Source organism: Aquila chrysaetos, chromosome 4 (genome assembly GCF_900496995.4).
Source record: "Aquila chrysaetos chrysaetos chromosome 4, bAquChr1.4, whole genome shotgun sequence".
Lineage (NCBI taxonomy): Eukaryota > Metazoa > Chordata > Aves > Accipitriformes > Accipitridae > Aquila > Aquila chrysaetos.
In genome coordinates, this window is record NC_044007.1 from 20,505,506 (window position 1) to 20,526,314 (window position 20,809).

A 20,809-nucleotide genomic window follows, 5' to 3' on the forward strand; every position below is an offset into this window, starting at 1 on the left:
AGGAAATTGAAGCCATTTCTATAGACTACATCTTTATTTCAAATAATACAATGAATAATTCAACATGATGGAAATGAAGAAGTATACTGACCTTTTTAGAAATTATCTTCTTAAACAAAATCTATTCCACATTCTCAGCTAAGGCAAAAGGAGCTGAATATTCTTTATGGCTTCTGGGAAGACACTGCTGCTGTAAAACACTGAATTATTATCTGCTTTATTCAGTGAATTGTCTGACAGGAGATGAACCCATAGGATATATTGACTGTGTCTGGTTTCAATTTTGTTTTGTCTATAAAAAGTCAAAACTTCCTATGAGCATTATCAGACAAAATAAATAAAGTAAGAGAGATAATTTTTTAATGAACTTGGAGTAACATGATTCAAGCAGAATACCCCCACAGATTTTGCCAAAGCTAATAAAACTCTTTTGCACCCTACTTATTATTTTTGAATAAGTATCAACTTTGTAAATTCTTAAGGTCATTTTTAAAACCAGTATTGAATTCCATTTCTTTGTACTCATGACTGCTTTAGTAGTTTTGACTCTGTTAATCACCATGCAATTGGAAATGAGCTGATGTAGAACCTGGGTGTCATTTAGAGTAAATATTACAAAATCATGTACTTCTGTCTGTGATTGCTGATTCTAAGTACTTTAATGCATACAAAAGAACAACAAATTACTATTTATTTATTTTTTTACAGAACAGTTGGGCACTATGTCAGAATTTACACAATTTACTATATGGTTATAGACATAAAGAACCAGAAAACTCCTTTGCTTCATCCTAGTACATAAACAGGATTAAAACTGTCAGTAAGGTTCTATATTGTGTCATTTCTTTACTCTGAAAACAAGTGTTATCATGTCTACAAGAATAATCTATTCTAAATGTAGTACAAAATGTCACCTGATTATTGCTTGATAAAAACCCTATTTTACTAATTGGTTGCAATTTTTACGTCTTTTTAACTGACTTACTTCAGATCGAACTTTGCCAAAATATGATCTTAATGAAATTTTCAGCAGCAAAAATATAAATGTTTTCCTTTTGTGAACAATAAAGTGAAACATTAGAATAATCTATGCTAAGTCAGTGCAAAGATTCGTGTATCCTGTCTGTGGCTAGTAGTGGACAGTTAAGAAAACATATTATGATAATGTAAGCATATTTCCCTTCTATATTCTCCCAACTTCCATAGATTGCTAATGAGGAAAATGTAGGAGAACTCTGAAAACTTTTGGAAATTTCTGACCTTTCCTTATTACCTTAAACACTCTTTTGGAAACTTAAAGCCTCTGATTTGCCAGTCATCCCAAAATGTTATGCAAATTTCAAGGGAAAAGCAAAAGGAGTATTTTTGGAATAAAATGTAAGGTTTAAAGAATTAATCTGTCTACTTGGAAATATATAATGAACAAAATATAGAAAACTAATGACAAAATAGTGTCTCTTAGTCATTTAAAATACAATTTTGGAACAGTGCTTACAACCCACTGAGTTTCAGAGGGACTTAAAATGTAGTTAACAACAAACACATTCATGAATTACAAATACAGATGTTCCTTTGCCTAGTAGATTGATAGCTGAGGATGACTTGGATCACCTCATGTATTTCCTTGAGTTTAAGTACAAAATTTTAACACAAATAATTCTGGAAGTATTTGCTATAGTAATATGAATGAAAAAAAACAATGAATATGTTGACAGAGTATATATGTACTGGGAAACAAACACATTTAAGGTCAGCTATGGGTCTGGAATAGATGACTCCTAATGTTAATTTTTAAGATTTAACACTATGCCCTAAGGCATTCTTAAAACCAAACTCCTTGTCCATAGACGATGACAAGCATGGTCTTAGGCAAGGCTGAAAACATCTTATCACTTGGGACCCCACAGATTTCAGCAGCAGTATAAACATTAACTAAAATGCTTGGATCTCATTACTGAATTTTCATTACGGAACAATTACTGAATCATCTCATGAACAGCAAATTAATGAGGTCTGCTTTTCTGTGGATTTTTGTCCTGTGTCCTGCATAGAAGTCCCATTCTCATTACTAATAATCTCCTGAATCCCTATTATTTTCTAAGATTCTCTGTGGCAATAGCTGGAGTACCCCTCTTATCTCCCTCAAATCTCTCCCACATGTCTGAGGGTCCCCTGAGGCAATACATGCTCAGTCTGCACTTGGCTGGCTGGTCTGCGCCTGCTGATAGGCAATTGGAATAGGCAACTGCTGAGCTTCTGCTTCAGCATTTCTCCCAGCAGCAACTTATCCCAGACACCAGTTCTCCTGAAACCTTGTTGAAATTCAAGTTTGCGTGACTTCTATCCCAACCTCAAAAGTGTTCAAAAAGTATTGCACAAAATTAAAAGACAGGTGGGCATAACAATTGCACAGCCTTGTTTCCTGATGTTTTCTGGATGAAGAAAAAAAGAAAGATTTTGTATTTGGAGACAAAATTCTGAAATGTACTTTGAAGGTTAAAAATCTTGAAGGCAAATCAAAAGAACCTACCACAATCATTTTCTTTGCCAGCCCCAGGGTGGGGAATGGAAATGAAAAGTTAATAATGTTTTTCAATTTTTTTGGCTAATAATATGTCTTCTCTTCTGCACACAAAAGCTTACATATCATGTCAAAGTAGTAGTGTTCTTGTAATAGTGACAAAGTAAGATATAAACAAGGAAAGCTGTGTAGTTATTAAGTCAGCCAAAGCATCTGGAAAAACCAGCAAGCACGCAAGTCTTTCTTCAGGTCTGAAATAGAGGCAGTAAACTGGAGACTGAATACAGGTTGGAAACAGTTGAGTTTGGCATAATAAAATTATACTTGAAGAAATTGTTCCCAACTCTGTGCTTAAACAGAAATGTACTGCTCCTCTCTGTTTTAGATCTATGAAAGTTTTGAGTGCCTGTTTGTTTGTTTATTTCTTTTTCCAGCCATATTAGGTGTTTAATAAAATACGCTACTTCTCCTTAGGAACATTCCTTGCTTCAGAGATATGTTTTATATTCCACGTATTTCCTTCGTTTTCTTTTCATAAGAGCAAGGAGTTTGTTTAAAAAGAAGTTGCTCCTGACAAGAAACAAAATAATCATTCTTAGACTAGGCATTTCTAATCTGAGCTTCAGTATTGGGGCTCCTTATAATAGGATTCCGTTTTTTGTAACTAACGTGGTGGCTTTCCTCATAATTCTTTATATTCCTTTTTATATTCCTTCTGTTCCCTTTTGCTGCAACTTCACTTCCTCTGGTCAGGAGAGCAAACCACTTAGTGATAGATTTTCATCTTAGTGTAATAACACGTGTGAAAAGGGAGAAGGAAGTGTAAATGCGAAGAAGAAAAATTATTATTATTTCAGAATAATTATATATGGTGTCTGGAGTTTATATAGAACACATAGGGGAACACATAATGTTAAAAAAGCCACATGTATTACATCCTGAATAGGCTGTAATCTAAATAAGATAAGACAAATATAATTCAATAGAGCCACAGTTCAAAGGGGAGTCCTTCAGCTTGCCAGCACTGGGAAAAAGGGAGAAAGGATTTCCTGAAAATCTTCTTTTAAAGGGAGACAGCTGATAATAATAATAATAATAATAATAATAATAATAATAATAATAATAATAATAATAATATATCTTCTGTGAATAAGAAACCATGTAGACTGCAAAGAAATGTACTTTGACTGGTATATAAACACCTATGCTCCAACTTCTGCCTTCTGGATTTTAGGGAGGCAAACTGCCTGTTAGGTAGTCACGGCAAAGCATATTTTCCCTTCCTCTGAGACAAGTGGCAATGACCAGTGGTGAAAGAGGATGTCAGAACCAAACCACTGACTGCTCTGATATGACACTGCCAAAGCTGCTAGAACAGGAGAGACCGTGCGTGACAGTCATAGGGTAGAGAGACAAGGCAAGGGGATGGAAAGGATCAAAGGAACAGATAGAAAACAGTGAAAACTACAGAAAGGTATGTCAGCTGTAGACAGGGTTTATGCAGGTGAGGAACAAGCTTTTGTATTTTAGGATGTGTGTATGAAGCCAAATATGCATGCGAACGCAATCAAAGCAGTAGGTGAGAGAGGCAGAAGCATCATCAGGGGAAAGCTTGAGGGGCAGGAGCTCACACTGGAAGACTGATGTGGTCAAAGCAAGACATCACCAGTCTTAGCTACAACCAGTATTTACAGGAATTTATGTAGGAAATCATCTACTTGAGAAAGAGGATATAATGAAATAATGTGCAGGAAAGGAAAAGCCAACGAATAGTATCCTCCCATATTTCAGTTGAGTCTTCTCTGAGACTCATCACAGACTTCAGTTCTTACAGACTAAACACTTTGTCCATGGGTATCACTTGATGGTCTCTGAGCCAAAAGGCCGGCATGCTTATTCAAAACATAAACTAGTGTACTCAGCTCAGCCTAGCCAAATGTGGCATGTCTTAGCCTCTAGTATCAGTGAACACCAAATATCTGCTCAGGTAGGGCCGTTAAAACAAAAAAGATTCTTGAGTAGAGTGCTTTCTAATGTAATTCCCTGTAGGAAAAACAAAAAAATCCCTCCATTTTATATTTTTTGATCCAATCATAAACTTTTAAGCTTCTAAATTTTAACAATTAAGTTTCTTTAGAAGTTTTCAGCCGGTATACCTATGCATTGCCTGAGTGAAGTATTAGCTACACTGCAGCTTCATTCAGCTGCCGCATGGCCTCTGGGGAGGCAGGATTTATCCTCAGAAGACCCAACCAGTCAGGGCTGGAGCCAGGGCAATGCAATAAAGAACAAAAGAGAGAGAGGGCTGTACTTTCAGTGTTTCCATCTCACATTAGGAGTGACTGAAACGTCATATATAGGAGATGGATTTCTTGCCAATGTGTCTCACGGACACATTTCCCTTTACCTAACTTCTAGTCCCAAGGGAGTCTCTTAATTTTACCCCCCTTTAAAAATTATGTGCTTTCTGGAAATGTTCAAGCTTATTCTTGAAAATTACACTGACTCAATCAATGGCAGACCACATGGTTTAATTCATGATCTGAAACTGAGACCAAATATTTTCTGTTAAATACCATGATGGGGAGTGCAGAGGGAAAGTAACTTCCTATAATGAATGATAAAAGAAAATATTTGAGATTGGATACAGTCTAATTTATTCCAAACCCAGGATTGCTTTATTGTTTATTTCTTTCTTATATCTGGCAGTCACAGCTTAGTAAGAGAGGGTGTATTTGTATCACAGGCAAGAAAATCACCCAATCTTTCATTTAATTTGATCAGGAAATTTTCACAAGGGTCTTCTAAAACACTCTCAGCACATGACTGTAAGCAAATCAGGAGATTTCCAGTTCTGTTTTCCCTACCTTAAGAAATATGAGTAAGCATAATCATGTTGAAATAGTTCTTCACAAGTAAAGATTATGGTTTAACATAATTTTTATTGTTTAAAGAGAACAAAAATGGAGCTAAGAATTCTCAGGTATAAACTAATAGTTTATAAAGAAAAATAATTTTAATATATAGTAAATTAAGTTAATTACAATAAATAAAACCTTAAATTTAATGTCGTAAAATATTCACTGAAATTTAAACAACTTTAAAACCTGGAAGATGAAAAAAAATATGAGGCTAGGAGTACATTTTGAAAACTGGTTATACTTTTTCTTTTATTATTATTTTTCCATGTTTGAAAATTGTATAGTTTGCTTAACTGGAAATAAGATCATCTGAATATATGCAATGTGAGGAGAGTTAGGTACCTTAAATATTCTACTTCTGTTTGTTTTTCATTCTTAGAAAATAAAGTTACAGTACCCCCTCCTGTGCTTTGGATAGTCTACAGGAATACTCCTAACTCTTTAAGTTAAAGATTTCAAAGCATCAAAACATACATAGATACGTTATTTCACCTCAGCAGGGTGAGAAAAAAATAACTTTGTCGTAGCCAAAATCTTAGCCAATAAGAGCTTTAGTGGACCAAGAATGAAGTAAATAAATGTTACAGCTGAGGATCACTCATAGACACTGTCCTGCCCAGCAGGTCTTATATACAGAAGAGGATTTTAAACTAAAAACCTCCCTCCTTCAGTTGTGGCAGACACTCGACAGCAAAGGAATGGTCCATTCTTCTTTAGAGATTAAGACATGAGCTATCATCCACAGCTAACTTGAATTCAGTGTATAATCTAAGCTAATTTAGACTCTTTTTAAGCTTTTATAGTATGTAGCAGAATTCCGTCTTGACTTAATTGTCTTAATGATAACTAGGTTTAACATCATATGAAATGTATTATGAATATGACTATGTCCAGTATTCCCATTGAAGGATGTGCAAATACAGCATCATAGTATTAATATTTTGTAATTGGAAAGTGATTTTCAACTGATAGCCTCAACTACCCTTTTGAATATCAGTTGAACTGCACAACACTCCTACATGGTATGTATTAGTAGACTCATTTTAGAGATAGTCAAACAGGAGCACAAAAAGCTATGACCAGTAATTAGAATGTATAGGTAAAATAGAATGATGGTTTTATTATTGTATAAAGGTTCTACCAATTACAATAATTACATCTAGTTATTTTGCCAACTTTTTTCTAGGGTTTTGGTAGCCCGTCAGGTGAACATTGGCTGGGAAATGAATTTATCTTTGCAATAACAAGTCAGAGGCAATATTCTCTAAGAATTGAATTAATGGACTGGGAAGGAAACCGGGCATATTCACAGTATGACAGATTTCACATAGGAAATGAAAAGCAGAATTACAGGTAAGAATCTATTGAAATTCTTTTGACTCTGCTGAGTGATAAATATTGTTCATTGTTCGCTTGTTAAATATGAGAAAGGACAATAATATGATCCTGATTTTCATCAAAAGTGAATAAAGAGGGTGAAAATAAAATAGAAATCTGACTTCTCAGTGATGGAAGGTTAGAGTAAACCTAACATATCTGAGAACAAGGGATGATCTATTAATCATGCTGGCTGGTAGAACTGCTAAAAAATTGTATAACTCTTTAAATCTGAGACCATCAGAACTCAAAACTGATTGAATAGAAAAAAGATATGTATTCTTCATTACAACTTGAAGGATTTCTACCTCAGAAGCATGAAACTGAAACAATGGACATGGGGAAAAAAGACTAAAAATGCTGTTAAAACATCTGATATTTCCAAACTAAAAATTCAGTGTAAATGAAGAGTAAAAAAAGAATGCTGGATCTTATTGTGAGGAGATAAAACACAAAACGAAGTGTCAGGTACTGGATAGCCTTGATTCGTCAGCAGCAGCAGCATGCTGTTTATTACAGTTTAAAAAGGCATAAGAGTTAAAACTTTTTCCTATAATATTTTTCTCTCATATTTTTTTAAAGATAAAAAAGTAGGAAACTTAAATCTGTTTATTAAAAAAAGAAAAAACCTTGGAGACACAAGAGATATGGATAACTAAGTGGTTTAGTTTTGGGGTTTTTTTTAAATCATTGCTTCATCTGAACAGACATTACAATGCTGGAGAAAGAATATGAAATCCAGAAAAAGATCCTAAATTATTTATTACAGCACACCTAGTTAGTATAAGACTTCATAGAGAAAAAAAATATATTGTAAAACCAAACATTCAAGTCATAGCATGTGAAACTAGGTTGGTATTCAGATTTTTAAGTTCAAGTAACTTGATTCTCAGAAATGCTGATTGCCTCTCTCCCCCCCCCCTCCGGGGCCTCCAGAGAAATGGAAGTGAGAGCAATTTGCTCTTTCTGCTGACAGGAATCTGCCCAGATGGGGCACAAAGTAGTGCCCCTGTCCTTTGGGTTTTGTCAGAGGGCACTACTGCATAGCCTAGAAGCACAAAACCTACATTTAGAAGCAATCTGTATGAGTTTAGTGCCTTCATAAAGCAAAGACTATACCGTGGCACACAAAGGACAGCTCTGTCCTCCATTGCCTCCAGCAATGTCATGCCTGGCACTGCCTGCCCATGGCATGCCATTTCCCCAGATTTGGGAAGGTGGAGCACTGATTCTGAGGTGCTCTTAGGCAAAGAATAAATATAAGTAAAGGGAATTTCTCAAAACAGAGGCTAGAAGTATTTATACAAAACATAAAAACAGCAGTGTAAAAGTGGATAATGTGGGGCCTTAAACATTAGTAGAAGATGGTGTTCAAAAGTGTAAGGAAAAGATGGAACAAATATTTGTCAAGTGAGGAAAAATGTCACAGGACAAAGTTACATATAGCTCTAAAAATTACAGTGAAAATCAGAGAAGATGCCAGGAGTATTACTTACAGAGTGAATTAAGATAGCTGAATTTGCTAACAAAAACAGTGTCTTTTTTGCTTGGATTTATTCTGTACTGAATAGGGGCAACATATGTTGTTGAGGAATTGGAAGGATGTTGAAAATTTAACTTATGTTAAAGCTTGTGTTAAAGGAGGATATCTTTTCAGGACTCATCCAGGTTCATTCATGGCAAAATAGTGAAATAATTTCTTGTTTTGTTTCAAAATGCTAGACTGCATTTGTAGTAAAATAGTACAGGAACTTGGGAATGCTTAAGGGATTTCTGCCTATCATAAGTCAATGTAATGTGCCCAAAGTAGAAGACGCAAGGAGTTTTGGGGAAGGTCTGCACCATTGTCCCTCCAACAGTCTGGGAAATCTGCTGGGGACTGTGACCTGAGACTGCCCCAGGTGCTAACTACCAACCAGGACCAGGACAGAGGCTTAAGAAATTATGTACAGTTGCCTGTGTATATTTAATTGATTGCCCTTTTCCTGGCACAGTTTTAGCCTGATCCAAGTAGCACTTTCCCAGTCAATTCCTGAGCACAACTGTAGGATCCCATGGAGCAGGGACTTTTTCCAATACACACTGTGAGCAAGTCCATGTTAGTTTGTTGGGGAAGAAAGTCCAGCCATACAGACATGAATAGTGGTGTGCCACTAATTTTGAAGGCCAAAGAGCAAGCCCTACCCCAAGGTTTAAACTTTATTCAAATTTTGATATGTCCTTTATCATCTGTAATAAACTTTGCCTCAAAGAACGAACCTTTAAAGGACTTGGGCATAGTATTTGCTTCTCTGCCTTCGGTGATAACACAGACACTTGGAGATTTCTTAAATAAATTAGGTTTAATATATTGATGGACAGCAGAGTAGCCCTGGAAAATCATCCTGAATCAGTCTAGGTCTCCAGGATGTCTACATGAACAAGGAAATATTAAGGAAAGGAAAGGAAAGGAAAGGAAAGGAAAGGAAAGGAAAGGAAAGGAAAGGAAAGGAAAGGAAAGGAAAGGAAAGGAAAGGAAAGGAAAGGAAAGGAAAGGAAAGGAAAGGAAAGGAAAGGAAAGGAAAGGAAAGGAAAGGAAAGGAAAGGAAAGGAAAGGAAAGGAAAGGAAAGGAAAGGAAAAAGGAAACCCACTATCATCAGAAGAAATTTGAATTGGGACTAATGACTGCAGTTTTGGTTCCTGTCCTACTCCATAGTCCAATTAAAGGCCAGAATGAGCTGTGCTCGTGCTGTCTGTGTGGCCTCTTTATGGTACAACTGAAGTTCCTCTGTCTAGGGAACAGGGAATCAGTTCCATTCACATTATTCTGTGATAAACAGAGAGGGAAACATGAAGATGTAAAAAGGTTCTGTCCATCTCTGTTGGCCCTTTGGGTTTCATATTATTTCCTCAATTATTTTTACTCAAACATATCTGAATATTGAAGAAAATAACTGAGTAACATAGTGACAGTTCTGGAAATAATGAAGTGTAAGCCACATGCAAATCTAAATTGTTTTTCATGCTTGACAAATACACTTGTGCCTAGTCCAGACAGATATATGTCCAACAGACATTTTGCAAAACAAAATTATGTTGGGCTGTTTTAGAAATTATTACAAGAATGCATCCTATGACATAAAAACTCTTTATTTTGCTTGCCAGCATCACTATCTGTGATAGAAGCAACTCCAGAAGGCAGGCCAAATAAAAGCCTGATTATTGAGTCCTAAACAGCTGGCTACCCTTCAGAGAATGCTGTTTTCTCTTTATCTGAGGAGCTGTGATTAAGAATTTAAATGATTCCTCTGAAGTTGAAAACCACAGCTCCCAACCTCCGGCTTGCAGTGCCTTTTCTTCACAATTGTCGGGCATTTGCCATGTTTGCTTTCAATACCTCAAACACAGAACAGCATAGTTTTTCAAAACTTTAGTTGCTGTTCATTTGAAATAATTTTGCCAAACAAACTAGATACTGTCTTATTTTGGAAGCTGTTAGGATTTTCTGCTAGTGCCCCACACTAAATGTTGTTTCTTCAACACTGTTTGCAAAAATAAGTAATTGTAGGCTGGCTGCACTCTACATTAGTTTCAAATAATACAAGTTCACTAAGAAATAATAACCAGTAAAGAGAGAATTTTCCAAGCTGGTCTGGGCAATAGATCAAGGAGATCTGAAATAGAGAAAGGGTATTGAAATGAAGGGAAAAGCTCAAGAAGTGGAACATCTTTCATTTATTCTATGGCAGTACCTTGTACATTTAGAAGACACACAAAAAAAATTAAGGTTCCAGGTCTCACATTTGAATATAATAAATTTAAAAAAACAAAAGAACACAAATACCCTGAAGTGATAAAATGTGTCTGAGAAAATACAGAAAATAATTTTCATGCTGTTTTTCCAAAATCCTGCCCCAACATTATGCAAAGTTCGATTCAGTCTGGATAGCTCCCAATTGGTGATTTCAGAAGGGTTCTGTTTTTCTTCTGGGCTGTTTGTATTCTCTTTACTACTTTTTATTAGCCTAAGGAATCTATGATTAAAAAGAGTAATGCTGAACACATGTATGTTAAAAATATACTTGTTTCTCTTTCAAAATGAGACAGCTCCAAAAGGGTTTCTGGGAATGCAGAATAAAATCTATTTATCCCAGATGATGACCGCATAGAAGAAAGTTGAGATGAGAAGGTGGATACTGAAGCAGTAAATGTATAATGATAAATGATAACTGAAAAAGGAAAATCATTGTTGCACCACATGCGAAACGTTCAATAGCATGGAAGTATCTAAGTGATTAATCTTCTTTAGAACATCCTTAGGCTTCTTATCTACACAAAATGATTACACAGAGGGCTGTCTGTAGATGTGAAGAAAACTATCTCTGCCAGTCTCTTTGCAAGTCTTACACTGTGGCAAGTAAAATCTCCATAGAGTAAGAAGAGTCAGATCTTGCAAGCCCCATTTAGCGCAGTGTTTCTTAATTTAAGTCAGAAGGAATTATTCATAGAACTATAAAAACATAAGTTGAAAGAGACTCCCAGAAGACAGACAGCCTCTCCTCTTTTCCTGTGCAGACTCTACCTAGCCCACTCTTGATAGTCTGTTGACATTGTTTGATGTTCTTAGGAGCTGTACAGATATGACACACTGCTGCTCTGACCTGTTCCTCAGACCCTCCAGAATTGAACAGGAAAAGTAACCACATGTTAGGATTTCAGGCACCGCACTTCATAATCCCACATATTAGTTAATGAAAGCAGATATCCTGATTCTGGATTTTGAACAGCAGTAATTTCAGCCTGCACTCACATCTGGTTTTGCTACTTATGATACAGGAGCAGTGCTTCCAAACAAGGTATGGGATGGAGAATAGGGGAAATACAATTTTTAATTGGCTGAGCCATTTGTACCTCAGAACCCTTATAGAGTTTGAATACACCCTCATGTCCCTATGACAACATATTCCAGTATTTAGTCATTCTTTCAGTTAGAAAAGCTTTCTATTCCTGCAATGACTCACTACCGTCTGTCCTATCCATGGAGGAATATGATTAAATGATGAGGGCAGTGCTGCTGAGGTGAGTAAGACTTTGGAATTGCTGTAGGTAAATGTGAGAACTGATGACGGACAGAGAGCATCCTAACTTCTGTGAGTGAATCACGTACTTAAGGTGATGACTGACCTTTGATAGTTAAAATTGAGGAGAACAGTCTTCATATTGGAACCAGCATGATAAAGAGATTAGGAAATCTTATGACAAAATGAAAGGGAGCATAGAGATACATTATTAGTGGAACAAGCAAGAGACAAGTTGACAGGGGAATTTTAGTTATGTAGAGAAGAATCAAATGTATGGGTCCTCAGAGGCAAGAAGTTGATGCAATTTGTTGCAAAGAGGAGGGAGAGTCATTGAAATGATTCAAATCACTTCAAACCACTGACATGGTCCTGTGATTCATACAAATCTAGGTAGCACAGTTTCCAAGCTCTCCAACATACTGTTTCTCTCCAGGGTTTACTTTGGGAAACCAGATCGGTTGTTGAATGTAAACTAACAATTGTTAGACTTTATGGGACCTGGTAGCAAAGAGTTTTTAGTTCCCTGAGTAGAATCATAGAATAGTTTGTGTTGGAAAGGACCTTTAAAGGTCATCTAGTCCAACCCCCTCCTGCAATGAGCAGGGACATCTTCAACTAGATCAGGTTGCTCAGATCCCCATCCAGCGTGACCTTGAATATTTCCAGGGATGGGGAATCTACCACGTGTCTGGGCAACCTGTTCCAGTGTTTCACCACCCTCATTGTAAAAAACTTCTTCCTTATATCTAGTCTAAATCTACCCTCTTTTAGTTTAAAACCATTACCCTTTGTCCTATCGCAACAGGCCCTACTAAAAAGTTTGTCCCCATCTTTCTTATAAACCCACTTTAAGTATTGAAAGGCTGCAATAAGGTCTCCCCAGAGTATTGGATTTTTTAGCTCTTGTTTGTTTAAGAGTTTGTATATTTAGTTTCAGCAATAGTATTATATCTCTCTGTTTTCTTAGGCAAACTAGGTAGGTAGCCTGGAGCCAAAGGCCTTGATGTAATGTTAATCTTTGATTTTTTTTCCTAAGGTGGAGGCTATTGATTTATTTAATCACCATTGTTGAACTAATGCTGGAATCTGTTACAAAAATTTCTCACTTTTCTTTCTGTAAAGTAGAGAAAAAATATTTTTGGTACAGTCTTTTAAATTGTACCAATGAAAATGCTCTAATAGGTAAAAGGAAGTATTATTTGAGAGTGTAACTTTTATGGGGACAGCTTGTTTTGTGTATCTTTAATTTAAAAATATATTCCACAGACTATTGCTGTTTCAGCAGCAGGATATTAACAGGCCATTGTCACTTTCCTCAGAGTACAAAATCTCATTTTTAAATATTGGTGTTTTTCTTTGTTATTACCCAGGCTTTTCAGTGATGCATTTGCCATAAGTAACATTTTTTCTTCTTGTGTCACTTTAGTAGATTAGGTATAACAGGGAATCAGTCTGACTTGTAAGTTTTTCTGAGCCATCTGCTTAGCTTCTTCTGCATTATTTGTATCACAGTAAACCTTCAAAAGGATCATTCTCAGATGGGGGAGAAAAAGTACAGTGGAGGACACATAGGAAATCTGTAGCAAAGCAGGAAAATAAACACAGATCCTCTGAGACCCAGTCCTGTGCCCAGACCCTAGTACTTTTCTTGCCAAATATGAAAACTACAGAGTAACTCAAAAAATAGACATGGTGCAAAAATTTAAACCCATAGTAATTCACTTTTCTTTGGAAGCTTGAAATTCAATTTGCAAGTCTACTTCAGAGGAAATATCCACGCAAAATCCTATTAACAGACAGAATGATATCTGTGGTATGCATACTTTCCATTATTTGAAAATATATTTAATATTTTTTCACCAAACAATGGTATAAAATGGATAATATGGAAAAAAGATTTAATGTCTCTATGTATATATAAATATCTGGCTGAAATAACTTTATTCTATTTAAGAACACTGTCAGTCCAATAATATTCCATGAAGTCTAAATACTGGAAGTGCAGGGATTCAATCTGATGCCCATTAACCAGAGGTCTTTCTGGAACCAGGCCAGTGTTGCTATGTTATGTCAGTGACTAAAGCTCACTGGCAGTCCATGCACTATCTCCAAATGTAAGCAGAAATGAACTATAACATTTTCTCTGACTAACTGAAAGTTGACGCAAATGTACTTGTGAAGTTTATGAATAATAAAATTTAACTTAATCCACATAAATCCCTATGTATATTATCCATCCACAGCTCATCATTTCCCACCTCTAACTACATAAAGCTCATTTGTAGTTCACTATACAATAGCCTTGACTATCTTGAAGCAGGAAGAGAGGTTTTCTTCTTGTGTTATGGAATATAATGAGAATGCATATATAGTGAGTACTGTAAAGGAGTGACTGAGTAGAGAAGGGGAAGTGAATAGTGAGAGAGAATGATGGGAATGGATGGAAGAGGGATGATGTGCAGCTCCTGAGTGGGAGAAGAGGGAGCTCTGTTGGACAGGGGATTGGGGAGTAGTGGAGTACTTTCCCTCACCACATCCCCATTTTGGTGGGAAGTTGGCTGGGGAGCAGGGGGGCAGTTGCCAGCACCAAAGCATTTTTTGCTTGTATTCCCTTCAAGAAGCAAGAAAATGGGTTCTCTTTAGCAAAATAGGCCCTCCATGAGATGCTATGTAATTCTTTGTTATCCTCCTGAAACTTCGTAACTGGCAGCTCTGCAAAATCTAGTGACTGTCTGCCATGTTTGAGTGAAGAAAGAGCACAAGCTGCAGCCATGAAATCACAGCTGTACCAGACCCAGCTATAACAGACATTCAATACCAAACTATATCTGTCCATATGGACTATAATAATTGATTTTCCAAGAGCTACAAATTGTTACAGAACTACCAATGAGATCTTATACTAACACAGTTCACTGAACGGTCTCTTTCATGTGACAGAAAGGTATTGATGATTACATTTCTTAGCTTATAACTTAAATATCATTAAAAGTGAGAAATTTAATTTGGAATTGTATTATGTGGTTCATTATAGGTGTCATAGCATAAATCATTCCATATGCAGAAGATGTATTATTTCCTCTGTAAGAGTTAGGTATTTGCAATTTTCATCATTAGCCGCCTTAGTCTTAAACAGTTCCATGTAAAATGAATGTTGCTACTAGTCTTCAGGCCCTTTTGATAAAGAGTATCTACACACTCAGTTACAGTAATATGCTTTGAAGAGCACAAACCTCCTCACCTTTCTAAATCAATTGATCACAAGCGTGAACTGCATTTCAGCCAATATGAAAATCTTCTTTTAGAAAGTCAAATGCCAATTCACATATGCAAGTTCAGCCCAGAAATGATACAATTTATCAGACAGTATCTATTAAAAAACACCATTAAAAGCCCCTAACGTTTCTTTTTTGTGTTCTAGTTTGGTCACAAATAACGCTAGAGCTCTTTAATGCACCAATATCTAGGATATGGAGGCAAACCAACAGAGGTGTTCCATAAACTCTGGGAAATTCTTTACCTGAGATTTTAGAAAAGTACTGGTATACAAGCTTTATAAGGTATACACTGTTGGTTGTACAGCAGCCTTGCTTTCCAGGAGGAAAGCAAAGCCTCCAGTGTGGGTTACTCAGAATATATCTGATATAACAATGACCTACCTTATTAATCAATAAAAGGTAAATATCTGTTAGTTTATTTTCATTATTAGATCTTTCAAGCTATCTCTAAATTGTTGCTGTCTTTGGTCTTGCTTTTCTCTATCCTTTTCCCTGAACTGGTTAATTTTCAATTGCCTTCTTCAGATAGATATATTTTCTTCACCAAAATTGGATAGCTCTTTTCCATATATTAATTTTCATGTACCTGCAGCACCCACCTTCCAGGGGTTTTTGGCAGGCTATAGATAAGAAACTTACAGTAATTAAGTTTGATTGCGCTCTTATGTTTCTAGAAACTTTTCTTTCCTTTGGTGTTTCAGGGCTTTTCAACCACATAGCTGGAGAGCAGCTTGTTTTCCAATATGTTCCACCACAGCTATTGCTATGGGACATAGTGAGCATGTCATTATCTCCTCCTCCAGGCTCCTAGATTCATTTTTTAAGAAAAGGAAAATATATGAGTAAGGACAAAAGTATCTTATTTTCCCATAAAGCTTATCTACAATAAAATAAACACATCAATTCAAACTACTGATTACTTGAGGCAAGAAAAAAAATGGTTTGCAAAAATTTACTGGACTTAAACATTATCCTGGATTTAATGAATGTAATGCTTATTCACAAATCAGACATGGTTTCCTACAGGTAGGTGAGATAAAGATTTTCAGTGCTAACATTAAAGGTGTTAGGCCCTAGGAACAGACCACAGGACCCTAGCTGAGACACTCGATTCTCTGTGCATGCCTGGGGAGAGATAAGCTCCTTAGACGGAAGCCAAATCAGGCAACATGCAGAGCAGAGAGCTGCCTAGAGTTAACCATTAGGAAATTCTGAAAATAGCAAGGCATCCATTTATATCCACTGACAGTTCACAGCCCATAGCCTGAAGGTAGGAGACAATGTCCTGTCTTAGGAAAGAAACAAAAGACCCTGGGTTATTGCACTCATTTGCCAGAGGGGATCCAGACCATAGTTATTGCTTCCCAAGAGAAATCAGCAATCCATGCTGCAGGGGAACAGGCTTCTTGATGAAGCTCTGACACTGTGCAGGGAAAAATTCACTGCTCAGTGAATGAGTAGGCACTGGGTCATTTGTCAATGAGGTGGGAGAGGGAAGTCTAAGATTATGCTCCCGGCTCCATGGATTATGTCTCATTTTGAATTAAATAGACTTTGATTAAATGATGCAAATTTATGAATGTTATGAAGCAGTGAGGACTATCCCTGAACTCTGAACACTATGCAAACAATTCTGCTACAGGCTTTCACTTGTACTCCCTCTAAGGCTTAGTGAATCTTGAACAATTTTTTGCAGTGGGACACATGTTGCTAGTTATGGCACCACTGTGAGGGAAGCTTTGTGGTTTTAAACCTTTCTCTTGCTGAGTGAATAGAAACCACAACTCCTACATGGTGGGTAACCACTCAGATCAGTAAGTTGCTACGTGAAAAGTAGACAGTAACAACCACCGGTAGCTCAACTACTTACTACCTGGTGAGGATCTTTACAGAAAAAAATTTTAGTAGACTTGTGTGAGAACAGTGTCATGCAAAGCAAGAACGGTATAGTGAAATCCCTGCTGAGGGCTACTGCACAGGCACACAAATCCAAGAGAACTCTTTAATGCATGTAAGTATCGGCAGAAAAAATATCTATGGAAACTTGGTAGTGATCTTACTTGTTACGTATTGTAGCTCAGTGGAGGTTTCACCAGCTATTTCCCAGCTGTCAGAGACAGGCAAAGCATGACAGGGCACCTAAGAGAAAACTGCACAGGCTTTTATAAGGTAATGGGCATTTTTTTGGTTCTCCAATGTAAAATGATTACTCTCATCTTGTTGGTATTATCTTTATGAGTAATCTGTATTGTTACTCTTCTTGCACAGTGTTGCTCTCTTTTAAGCCTCTGTTGCTTTATGCCCCCTCTACATATTTGTATTAAGAAAGAATGTCAAACAAGTATTTTAACAAAGTTTATAAAATCCTGGTGTGAACGCACCTCACTGTCCCCAAGGTATGAGCTCCCACTTTTGCCACTAGCAACACCAAGAAGAGCTATGTTTCTTTAATTTAATTCTGTCGAAGCATTTTCAAAGAGCTTAAACCTACTGATGTTTGTATTAGTGTAGAATTTAGTATAGAAACCAGTAACATAGCTTCTTCATCTCCGCTGGGCTTTGACATGAAACAGATCCTGAATAAAAGAACCTTGTGAACCTGAGACACTTCTACATATTTGCCACCCATGAGAAATTTTTTTATATCAAAACTGTTGTGTGTAGGATATCCAGACATCTCCAAGATCAGATAGCATTTAAATTCAGGCTATCCATCACAGGGACATAAGTGTTAAGATATTTGGCTCTATTTCTATAAAAAAATAAATAACAAAATAACTAATTTTAAATGTTACAATAATTTTCTTAATCAGTAGTTGAGTATTCTTGTTGCCACTTTTTCACTGTTTAAATTTACTTAATTCTTGTATAACACCATAAGTGTTAAAAACCTCTACAACTTATAATGATTATCAGAATATAGATTAGCATAGTGAAAATTTGCATACAAAGTGTAACGGATAAATGTAAGGACATGTCAAAAGTTACAGATGGATACAGCATCACAGTGTGAACATTTAGACTTTCATTAATGTTTGCTAATCACTCATACGTTGATGATTTAGGATTGCAACATAATGAATCTATAAGTTAATGTTGCAAGCAGTAAAGGACTTTGAAATACTAATGCAAAAGTAAAGTGCAGAATGAGAAAAAAAAATCTCAGTAAAATTCAGGATTACAAAATATCTCTGTATTAGAATAGTTTCTTTAATGCAGATTCCATGATTGTATCATTCTCCTCACTATTTTCTGTGAATGTTGGGAAGTGGGGTACATTTTCAGGATCCAAATTCAGGTCCAGCTCAAAATATTTAAACTGGACATTTTTCTTGTCATAACCTTGATCAAAACTGAAGAAACGGACACTTCCAAATACCAGTCCAGAAAAGGCTGAAATGTGGATACAAAGAATGAGATGTGTCTCTGATTTCAATCAGAAAAATTATATTCTTCCTGTGGGTGACCAAGATCTCCATCAGAGTGAGCTTGACCACTAAGTGTTTACAAGATTATAATAAATTTATTTAGCATTAGTGGCAATATCTCCAGATAAAAAAAATAATGTTGCTTGGAAAGTTTTTCAAAATGTCCACAATTTTCACCATTAGCCAAAAATTCAAACTTAAATTCTTCAGAATGCAAAATCAAAGAAGAATGAGACCTGGAGGACCCTTCTGTACAGTTTCTAACAAAGAGATGTGCACTCTTTGTGCCCACATAGCTGTTGACTCTCTGCCCACTCTCTGAGCTAAACAGAAGCTTGGTAGACCTGTCAGTGTGGCATTGAGCCCAAGCTAATATATCCTGCCCTTGAGTAGGCTCAGTGTCGTGCTTATTGCGACAGTACAGCTTCCAGCCAGGATGGAGTGTGGGCAGAATGAGCTCATGTCTGCTCAGAGACCTGACAGAGCAAGCTTTCATCTGCCTGCAAAAATATATGCAAAAATTCTTAGACTGACCCTTATTTGATCTAGTGTGTTTGTGGTTAAAGTCTCTGAAGTCTGTTACCAACTGCCCAGCCAACCAGCTCCAGGGGTTTCCCCCCCCTTTTATCATTAGCAGCTCTACTGGCAAGTGTTTCTAGAGTCTGATTCTGAGAACACTTTCTGCACTGATTCACTGTATTTTCAGGATAATACCAGAAAAATGGTGTGATATTTTCTGTGAGATTGCTTCTTTCATGAGTCAAAAAGTCAAGTGTACCTGTGAGCCTTGGAGAGAATTGGGGAAAGGGATCATCCCAGATTTTTCCAGAGTTATTCGTTGCATCAATCTTTAAGAGTTTGTTGTTGTTTTGTTGTTGTGTTTTGGTTTTTTTCCCTATCAAATGGAAACATACTTGATTTTGCTGTCTCTCTCTCTAACGTAATGGTAATAAAAAGTGATATTCATTATTTGGCCCACAGTAGCAATGCAGCATTAGAGTTAGAGCACAAAGCAGAGGTATGCACCATCTCTAAAGAGCTACTAATTTACATAAACCTACAAACAGATAACAGCTTTGAACATCAGAGCACAGAAGTATTGTTGTATCTGATGCAGTGCACTTTTTATAGTTGGTCTACAAAGTTTAAATAAACCTTCTTTATTATCATGGAAGAAGGAGGTACTCAATAACAATGGAAGCCTAATTAGAAAAAAGACAAATGAGTGCCTGGTGCCATGCAGAGTCTAGTCTCCAGTCTTCTGTTTCATCAGATACTAGAGGCTGATGTGTTTTCAATTTTAAATCAGTGCTGGAACAGCTCACCACACTTGACCCAAGTGCACGTGCACCATTTGTGTTCTATTTTCTTTTATTTAACATTATAATTCAGTTGCACTGAAGTAAAAACTCTTTGTACCAATCTCAATGCCATTTGAACCAAATAAGTAATTATTGTGAATCACAGCTCTTATAAGGTCATGACCTGGGTTTTTAGGGGGAAAAAAGCATGTAAGACATGCTGATCCCTGTTAGCCTGGTCAGTGTGGCACCAGCAGAGAACTTGGATCATAAATGGGTGACAGTCAGTGAACCTTTCACTCATATATGACTGTTTATCGGCCACAAATGACGCCAAGGGAGTTGAAATATGTTTTAACAGTCTGTTTATATTTTTCTACAGAGGTCTTAGTGCCACATAACTCATTTTGGCATTTTTTAAACTTAATTTTGCATTAAGAAAACCAAGCAAACAGTGAAGCCAATATTTATTTTTCAAATAACTATAAACATTTCACAGAAACTCTCTGAGCATCAGCCACTTTTAAAATTTGTTACCTTTTCCTAGATACTTGCCCATGTAATGAAAGCCTAACCTTTGTATGATAATGGAGATAAAGGCCAGAGGATGAGCGTAGCATGTTGTACAATAGTCACTAATGAGTAAAGGGATCAAGCCAGACCTGTTGCATATAATTCAGGCTGGAGGTGGGACGTGCTTGACTACATAAGTATTTTCATTCTATGTGCTGTTTTCAATATCATAAACCTTTAATCAAAAAACTAATTGTCATATTGCTGGTGAGAATAATACTACATGAATAAGAGAAGCCTTTCCTTTCTCTTCCCCACATTTTTCTTCTTCTCTTTCCTCTCCTCTCATTTTTTAATTTTTTTTTTGAGGTGTACTTAGGCCCTTATTCAGCAATACACTTACTTAGGC

At 36.5% G+C, this 20,809-nt stretch overlaps 1 protein-coding gene across 1 annotated transcript in view; it reads left to right on the forward strand.

Moving 5' to 3' along the window:
• ANGPT1 (angiopoietin 1) overlaps window positions 1–20,809 on the forward strand; it is a 163,354-nt gene that overhangs the window by 119,328 nt on the left and 23,217 nt on the right. The window contains exon 7 of the mRNA XM_030012726.2: window positions 6,629–6,795. Within this exon, the coding sequence (XP_029868586.1) occupies window positions 6,629–6,795 (167 nt within the window). The remainder of the gene's footprint in view (window positions 1–6,628; window positions 6,796–20,809) is intronic.